Genomic DNA, 10,167 nt, shown 5'->3' on the forward strand with positions numbered 1-10,167 from the left:
CTCTCTTTTTGTGTTCGCTCCTTCCTTCTCTATACTCTGGCTGGCGGGTTCTTGACGTCACACTGCGGTCTTCTTCGCTGCTTGAAATGTATGCTAGTATACGGCCCTGTAGTATCGGTACACATTTACGGATACAAGTACGAGTACAAACACGTGGTATCGGGCCAGATGCCGATACCAGTATCAGCATCCCTAACTGCAATATATGTAGGTGTGCACACAGATTTGTTCTAAACCCTCCTTTCCCTTGACGGCATTCATGAGAATCATCTCCGCTTGGTAGCGGCAAAGATTGTTATTTTGCAGCCACTTGATCACAACCTACATCAACTAAATTTAATATACAGAAGTTATGAAATACAAAATCAGTCACATTGCCATGTTCTATTGGAGTATTTTTTTTAAACTGTAATGAATATTCTTATCATCATATTATCTTAGCATTGGTTATTATTCAGCAACAACAGTTACAAATGATAAAACTCAATTTTGATTTAGGGCATTGCATCAGTGCAAAGATTGTTATGGGTGTCCAGTGTAATATTTGTCTCAATTGTCTAGTTACACTTGCTTCGTTTTCAAAGTTTGCTTTGTATGTAGAGGCTTTGCAAACAAGAAAGCACCTGGAGGTATTGGAAGCCATCGTAAAATTGGTACCTAATTTGGCAGAATAGCTGTACAGGGGATATTGTTCAAGTGCATCTGTTATTTAAGTTATTGCTAGTCAGTGAAATATGCACTTCTTTGTTCAAAGTTATTTTTGCTACATGTTTTTCTTATGTTTTCTGCATTGTTCTGTTATTACTCCATTGTGTGATCAGTGTAGGTTTCCCCACCCCTATAAAATCAGCATGTGCTTTCTGTCTGCAGCTCATTTTGATTTCAGTTAATGTTCAAATGAACATAATTTTTTAAAGGATCAAACCCATATGTAAAACTCAAATGTTACCCATTTCACATTATAAAATCCTTTTTTAACCCTTTTTGAAACCATCTCATCCTTGATTGTTTTTCTGATATTGCCCAAAAAGGCCTGGTCACGGCTTTGATAACATGCAAATTACACCAAAACCCTTTGTAAAGGGGAGTCGTTATGGTCATGGTTGGCTGTTCCATTCCTTTGAAATGTGTAGTTGTTGAAATGGATGTCCACACTACAGACGTTTCGATTTAGAAAGCTTAGGGATAATTTAGATTAACCAATTAATCTAATCTATTTAATCTGTTAAAACTTGTGTTTTTTACTTATTTTTTGATCTTTGGACTTTGGACTCCTGGTTTCATGTTTGTTTGGACTTTGTTTTCTTTTTGATTTTTGGATAACCTGCCTCTGTTTGAAGTTTTAAATAATTCATCATTAAATCACTTGAAAGATTCACCTCTGCCTTCCTGCCTCTGCCTTTGGGTCCACAACCCTCAAACAAATCCTGACAGGGCCAGGAGTCAAACCTGGAACTTTCTTGCTGCAAGGCAGCAATGCTAACCAGTTTACCACTGAGCAGCTCTGAGGTATTCTTTAACTAATTGTCTCTCAATAATCTTTATTCTGATGCACAAATCATTCAGTGTCCATTCCAGCAAACCATGCAAACCATGACACTAGCAACTCCCCTAAATCACAATCCAAGCTAAAACTGTAACAAATTAGCAGAAGCATGACTTTAATACTCATGAATGCATTAGTGTAAGTAGTGTTTCTTAATGTTAAATATTTAAATTAATTTCACCTATCCATGCCATACATTTCTTATATAACACAACGTATCGTACATTTTCCAACGTCAGTAGGAGACAACAAAACTGAAAAGAAACTATGCATATCATAAGAAAAATTTTTTTTTATAGTTGACAGGCCTAATATTCTATAACTGATGTATCTGACCATGCTTTAGTAATAAAAGAGGCGTTATTGCATTAACTAAACAGTTGATATACAAAAAAAAAATGGGCATTTTCATTTAAGAGCAGATACATACAATATGGTGGGCTACATACAAACTATACATAAGTTGCCTTCACAAATAACGCGTATAATATCCACAAATCCAGATCATATATTTATTAAAAAATACCTGTTAGCGTTTGCCTATGGAAGTGCTATGCACTACAATCTGCCTTTTCATTACTTTTGTACATTGCACCTTAAAACTAATTATTATAACATGTATTATAACAGTATTATAAGTATTATAACATAGTATACTAAGTATTATAACATGACAACATAATTCAAACTGTTACAAGTTATAATGAAGATACATACCAAGGTATCCGAAGTCGAAAGGAGCATTATTCTTGTTCACTTGGCCAAATGGAACTTGACTCCAATGAAAGAAAGTTGTTGAGCTGAGTAACCACTGACTGCAGACCGCAGATCGGGGCATCCCTCAATATTGAGAAATGGACAACGTTAGACGCACGCCCGGATCTGCGGTCTGCAGTCAAGGATTTTTGGTTCCGATCCCGTCTGCATGTCTCTAGGTTGCCAGATAAGGATTTGGACAAGTTATGAAAACAACTTATGACGGAAGTGTCCAAAAGTATCTTCTGCCAAATAGACCACGAAAAAAATAAAAAATAAATATATATATATATATACACACACACCATAGTGGCCGCTGCCAGGAGAGACTGTGGTGGCAGTCTCTGTTGGCAGCGGCCACTACGCGGCCACTATGGTGGCAGTCTCTGCTGGTAGCAGCCACTACGCTGACACTATGATGCCACCATAGTAGCCACTGCATAGTGGCAGTGGCCGCTGCCAGCAGAGACTGCCACCATAGTGGCCGCAAAGTGGCCGCAGAGACTGTGGTAGCAGTCTCTGCTGGAAGCGGCTGCCACTATGGCAGTCCACTATGGGGGCCACTTATTGGCAGATGATCTACTTAGTTCCATCAAGTAGTTGTGACTTAATAAAAGTTTTAATGCATGATACATCACAATAACATCACAATATAAAACAAAGATCTACTTAGAGGTACTATAAAAAAGTTATTTGCTAAAAAACGGCAAGAAAACAAAAAAAATTAAATTAATAAATTAATAAATATGCTATTTGCCAAAAAAACAGCAAGAAAAAATAAATTAAAAAAATGAATGAATAAATAAGGTATTTGCCAAAAAACAGCAAGAAGAACTAAAAAAGAAAATAAGTTATTTTACGAAAACCGGCTTCTGCAGCCACCAAAATGGTATCAGTAAACCTGGGAGTCGCAGGGTAGCCTACTGGCAGGACAGCCGGACTGTAATCATGGTGGCTGCGTAGTGGCCGCTGCCAATATGCTGCCAACGGTGTGGCTGCGTAGTGGCCGTTGGTGGCTGCTGCCGGCAGATGCTGCCATCGGAGAGGCTGATGGTGCCCGTTGCCGGCCAAGGCCACTTATTGGCAGATAAACTACTCCGTTCCATCAAGTAAATGTGACATTATAAAAGTTTAAATGCAGTTTATTAAGCAATAACATCACAATACAAAAATAAATAAATTTTAATACAGGTTATTAAGTGATAACGTCACAATATTTAAAAAAAAACAATCTAGTAAGAAGTACTATAAATAAGGCATTTGCCGAAAAACGGCAAGAAAAATACCAAAAAATATAGTTAAATACCAAAAAAAAGTAATTAAAAAAATTTAGTGGCTACGGCCAGTAATACGCCGTGCCATTTGCCAACGAGCCACCAGAACTGTCACCGGAACCGCTGCAACACAACCACTGCCACGAATTGAGCTTGCTGTCTCTCTCATGCCACCTGCATTGTGCGGAGATGCAGGGGAAACAGTATCTGATGGGGAAATGCAGCTCGACATAACACCGGTATTTCCATGTGGAAAACGCTGTTCTGCTGCTGGAGTCCTCCTCACTCTCTGTCTCTCTGTGTGTGCTGTACCTTAACACCCATAACAGCCAATCTCATCCTCCCCTCTCTCATGACAAGGCGCGAACGAGTCCTATCATGAAAAAAAGGTTAATTGTGCGATCTGAGTAACGTGCACTAAGAGGGTGTTGGCAATGGTAACTGCGTTATAGTTACAGTCAAAGTAATTAGTTAGATTACCTCATTACTAAAAAAAGGTAACGGCGTTACCCATCACTGTAAATAAATGATGCCAAGACAAATCTAAAATAGGAATAGGACACCGAATACAATATTAATGATGCTTTTCACCAAGGAGGGATTAAACTTTTCTTTTTTTTTTTTTTTTTACAGTGTCCTGTCTGGCGATGTGGAAATAAGAATAATTGTCTTGATGCCAAAAAGAGCCCAATAGATTTTACTTTCACAAGTGGAGCAGTACGGCTATCGATTTATGCATATATATTGCTTTATTATAATTATGCGGGGAGTTTTAAACTTTCCTTTTGATAAAGCATATAGTTTATCAAAAGTTATGCTGCTATAGACTTAGACTGCTGGAGGATAAAGGGACCCTTTTTTCGTCATTCTGCTTCATTCTTATGCTTTTTGGTGGCTCATGACCTAAGCAATTGTTGGCTCAGATTGAATGTTTGAACTGATGTAATCAAAAATCTATTTGCAAATTCTAAAATACAAATAAATATAAATATCATAAAATAAGCAAATTTGGGCAGAATATTTTTTTCAACGTTAACCTACTGTGATTGCTTCTCACTTCCACTTGGGCTTTGACTTTGAACCAGCCTTTGTTTGCATAATTTGAATGTACCAAGTAGTACCCTGCTAGAGCTCTTGTAAAGTCCTCCTGGTTGGGCAAACAGACTTGGCTAACCTCTGGTAATTGTTTCCTTCCCAAAGCTACAGAATTTTCCAACAAGTGAGTCAGATAGTCTAGCAGCCAGGGACTAGCTGTTTTCACCTGTTGTTTTTGTTAACAGCAATTTTCTGCCCTTGCATAGCAATAGAATTCCAGCAAGATTTTTTTTTTTTTTAATTTCAGCAAGATCAAAAAATCAATAAACTAATCATTACACCATTCTAGGACTATATATGCTGACTGAGAAGTCAGTAAAAGAAAAATTGCATGTTCTTCTGCTTAGATAAAATCGATAGGTGTATTTTAAAGCTTTAACACGGTTAAAAACCTTTTTACTTTCTCTAAGTCGAAAAGACTGACTGTTACAAAGAACCTTATTCAGAACCCTAGAAAAACTAATTTCTTTTGCTTTGAGAAGGCAAATCTTCTTGGACAGATGTCTTCATCTCTACAGGACTTTCCCTACAAACCAATTTATTCAACCCCAGACTGATTGCTCTGCAGGCTTCATATTCAGTCTTCAGATCCATTAGCCAGGTTAAACTACACTAGAGTACTAGCCTGTCTTGATCCACAAACCGTCAGATTGAGGAATGAAGAATTTGTACTATGCTAAGATGAAAATGTTAAAAGTCTTTTAATCCTACGCAGAGCAAGATCCTCTATTTAAAACCTCATGCTTCTCTTATTATTGAAGACTAACAATTAAAAACAATTGTTTTTTACTCACATTCCTCACTTCCCAAGAAACAAATCTCTTCAGCCCCTGGATGGCTTCTTGGAATCTTCTTTTCTATCCGTCTCAGGTCGTCCTCTTCAATCTTCAAACCCATTGACCAAGTTTAACATGGTTTAAACGGTTTAAAGAAGGATGCTGACGTGATGCATCAGACGTTGGCTTTTAGACTAAATTGTAACAAGAAGTGGAACTTTGGCTTCAGTTCTCTCTCATCTCAGAGGATGTCTTATTTCTTGCTGCAGGTTGCTGCTCTGTTTCTTTTTCCGAGGATGGAGAATTCTTGATGGAGAACTCTTGAAGAAGCGCTCTGTGATATTTATCCTACTCCTCAACCAGCTGCTTCTCTCTCTTTCTTCTTTAACCAGTCCAGAACTGAGAAGCTTCATCAGCAACAACTTTATTTCAGTCAAAAAGAACCGCTAGCTTTCTGTCATGCTTTAACATACTTGTGTGTACTGCTTCAGAATCCGTGTGATCGCTACGTGACATTATGCAATGCTACAATGGAGGCAACCCCCTCTTCAGATTGTGATTTATTGCTTTCTCCTATTGTCTTAAACTCTACCATGGTTAGTATCACATACACCCCAGCTCCGCAGAGTTTCCGTAGTAACTGAACTACCCCTTTGTCTTTTATCAGGAAACACCTTTTCCAACTCAACAATCAAACTAAGTCACCCCCTCTTTCTCTGAGCAGAGCACCTCTCAGTTCCTCACTTTACTTAACTGAAAAATAGGACTTTATTTTACATCATAACAGCTAATTATAAAAAATACTTTTTACATTTTATTTCAAATACACTTTGATATCCTTATAAAATGTGAACACTGGCCATTTTAATTCCAGGCTTCCTAAAACAGAAACAAGTTATTATGATGCAGGATTGATCTCACTTTATCTGTAATAAGTTTGATGCTATAATAGCAATTACTATACATCCGAAAGCATAAATTCCAGCTTCAGTATATAATGTTATTGTACTTTTATCTGATTTCCCAAAAGCTGAAATTCATCTTTAGGTAGAATAAGCAGAAAGTTGACTCAAGTAAGACTAGCAATACTTTCTTAGGAATATTATTTAAGTCAACATAAAAAGTTCAGTAATGTACATCTACTCCTTAAGGTACATTTATCCCTAAAAGTGTCTATATGTTTTTTTGAGTAACTATAACTAGTTACCTCCACCTTGTGATGGTATGTAATGTGTACAACTGTACCAACAAAAATACCAACAACACTTGTAAAAATATCTATTCTACCTTTGTATCAACCAAGCAGAATATTTATTAAGCATCAGATGAAAAGTTGGGAAAATAGGTTTACTTGTTGGCTCAGTGTAATGGAGGGGACGGGTTTATTTCAGTCCGGGAGTCTGACTCTGTTTGGTTAGAAAACACAATTCGCTCATCCAACACGTAACTCTCGGAGAGATTGGAGTTATTCTGCCAACAACAGTGGCAGATGCTGGGGAAGATTCTCAGTTATCCAGGTCATAGTCATTCCAAAAAAGTTAAAACAATGTAATGGACTTTGTTTCCAAGTTGAAGACGAGTTGCTTCCTATTCAGGAAGCCTTTTCAATTCAAAATGGCAGAAATAGCGTTGAGTTTGAGGCTTGACCAAAAACTTCTCCTTTCTCCCTGAAACTTTGTCTAGAGAAGTTTTCAGGACAAAAAGTTACATTTAATAAATTACAGCAGAAAGCAGCATTTAAACAAGATACCAACATACCACAGACGAAAGCCACAAACATCGATGTCCAGGACAAGTGGGTTAAAAACCTGTCTAGCAGGCCTCTGATGAAACCAGAGACGGATGTTCTGACTAAAGGCCTGAATTTTGCCATTTCTCCACAAGAAATACCCATTGTTTAGCTGATCACTGCAACTGAATCTGCCATCAGGAAAAACAACCTTGTAAAACAGAGGCAGAGCAACTCAGAATGAGGGTAACAGCTACCCTGTCCAGCACTCACCATCTCCAACCAATCTCACACCACAGGATAGGAAAACAATGAAGTCCCTTAACCAGGACCAAAGCATCACCATATTACCACCAGTCAAAGGAAAAAGCTCTGTGGTCCCCCCACACTTCGGACTACCAGAACAAAATTCTCACTCTACTGAGTGACTCCAACACGACCTTAGCAACAGGACTAATTTCACTCCAGATCAGATCTGCACCCACCACTGAACTTTGTCTTTCAAAACCCTATTTTTACAAACAGAAGCATGGTTTTGCCATGGGATCTCTCTTGTCACCAATTGTAGTCAATCTTTACATGAAAGAAATTGAAAAGAGATATTTGGACACTTTCAGAGGAACACCACCAAGCCACTAGTTTAGATATGTGGATGACACATTTGTCAAAATCCAGCTAAAAGAAGTGGAACCTTTCACAAGACACATTAACTCAGTGGACCACAACATCAAGTTCACCAGAGAAGATGCCAACGACAACAAGCTACCTTTTCTGGACTGCTTGGTGAGCATGGAAGTAGATGTAAATATCAACATTGAAGTGTATCCAAAAGACACACAGCACAACATAACGGTGATAATATTAAACGCAAAAACATTGCCACACAACTGGAGTCTCTGAAAACTCAAGAGGATTTTCTTCAAACACATGAAGTAGATACCTCAACAGCTTCATGAAGATAAAGACCTGCTCCCCTATTCCACCAGAACAGACACCACAACGTGGGACTCCTCTTAAAATAATTTGCAAGATTTCCTAAATTTTGAAAAAAAATAGAGCAAATATTATGCATAAGTTAAAGTTTCAAACCACTTTGTAAATAAAAGCATATTTACTTTGTTAAAGTAATTCTAGTTAAACTAGAATCAGTGATTTGGTTGGTCTGTTTTTTTCAAATTACAAACTCTGATAAAAGTCACAAAAATAAAGTCACAGAGTAAATTGTTCACTGCCAGTTTGAATGTAGGTTGCAGGACTTGTTGGGGCAAACATGTCAGGATGAGGAGATCCAAAGATAAGATGTCAAGCAGTCTGTCTCCATGGTTATCACAAGAAGAGAACAATTTCACCTGCATGATACAGAAGGTGTTTTGGTCTTGCCCATAGGAATGTGCGTCTGGGGAGCCGCAATTGAGTTAAAGCTTGGCTAGGTTTTTTTTTTTTGTCTTGGTTCTATTCCTCTCTGGGTTTAATCATAAAGTTTTTGATGGAAATTCTACTCAGCTCACATAGAGGTCTATGTTCCGTAGTTTTGATGACTTTTTGTAGTTTTGTTATAGCTGTAAATAAACAAAAAAATCCCGGACTTCTTAAGGTTCTATTTCTACTGTATAACTGATTCTGTCTGTTCCAAACATAAACTTAGGTGTCTATTTTTTTTGTTTCTCTGCAGGCCTGTCACTGCACCGGGAAGTCTCTCTGCCACTGTGATGGGGTCAAGGGTCAGAAGGTGAGTATGCTAATCATGAACCTTCTCATTAACATTTTTCTATCACAGAAAACCCTTGTTATGCCCTGAGGTGCCGGTATTTCTACCACCAACATGACCATATCAGCTTCAAAGCATATTCTTTTTCCTCAAATGAAAAGTGGTAGCTATGTCTTCCAGCAGGCTAAGCCCACAGAAACATAACTCAGGAGATAGTTCAGGATAACCTGAGCCACTCTAACTATAAGACTTATCAGAACAATAAAATTTTGAGCTTAGCCTTAAAAGTATACCATGGGATTACATCATGCAAAAACTGGAAAGTGGTTCCCAAGGAGAGGAGCCTGAGAACTAAAAGATCTGCCTCCCATCCACTCTACTCTCTAGGAACTACTATTAAACCTGCAGATTAAGAGTGAAGTGCTCTGTTAGGAACATAAGGAACCTTCAGATCTCTGATCTGAAGTACTTCCTTGCAGTACTTTGTCAATTAGCCGTTAGAAGGTGGCTGGAGCACCCTACAGGCTGAACGGCATAATTGTAAACTGGAAGAGACCAGAAGGAGCACGAAATGCTGTGTACCATCTGCTTGAAGGCTCCAATGGAACCTGCCAATACCCTTTACACAGGTCAAGTGTGGTAATGAACTTTGCTTTTGCAATCCTTTCCAGCAGCTCATCTACCCTGGGCATGGGATAGGCATCAAACTCTGAAACTGCATTAAGCTTTCTGAAATCAGTACAAATCTGTAGTGAGCCATCTTTCTTGCACACAATGACCATTGGGCTGCACCACTCATGTTAGCATGGTCTTGACTTCATCTTGCAGCTGCCCCACCAACAGCTGTGGAACTCAATATGGCGGTTGACAAATTGGCTGCTTCTCTTTCAGTTGAATTGCATGCTCAATCAAAGGGATCTGGCCTGGATTAGGATAAAAGAAATGAGACTGTTTCTGGAAGATCTGCTGAAGTTGTGAGGCTTGGCGTGAGGTTAAGTGCCAGAGAACGGGGGTTTACTGTTCAGTCATGACTTCAATGACAGGAACCTCTTCCTCCTCCTCCACTGGCCTCAACAGGAATGATATTTCTGGGGCTGGACGTGATGGTTCTTTCCACTCCTTTAGCAAGTTCACATGGTAAGTCTGTGTAGCTTTCTTTTTGTCAGGGTGGTAGACTTCATAGGTGGTGCAGTAGGTCCCAACTGTCGGCTGATGGTATAGGGCCCTTTCCACTTTGTCAAAAGCTTGCTGATGGACAAGGCAGGAGAAGCAACACCTTCTAT

At 38.7% G+C, this 10,167-nt stretch overlaps 1 protein-coding gene across 1 annotated transcript in view; it reads left to right on the top strand.

Annotated features, from left to right (window-relative positions):
- LOC107096343 (collagen alpha-5(IV) chain-like) overlaps positions 1–10,167 on the top strand; it is an 80,119-nt gene that overhangs the window by 5,117 nt on the left and 64,835 nt on the right. Inside the window, exons 2-3 of the mRNA XM_015392953.1 lie at positions 7,852–7,959; positions 8,849–8,905. Coding sequence (XP_015248439.1) covers positions 7,852–7,959; positions 8,849–8,905 — 165 coding nt within the window. The remainder of the gene's footprint in view (positions 1–7,851; positions 7,960–8,848; positions 8,906–10,167) is intronic.

This window comes from Cyprinodon variegatus, unplaced genomic scaffold, assembly GCF_000732505.1.
Source record: "Cyprinodon variegatus isolate N-32 unplaced genomic scaffold, C_variegatus-1.0 Scaffold617, whole genome shotgun sequence".
Classification (NCBI taxonomy): Eukaryota; Metazoa; Chordata; class Actinopteri; order Cyprinodontiformes; family Cyprinodontidae; genus Cyprinodon; species Cyprinodon variegatus.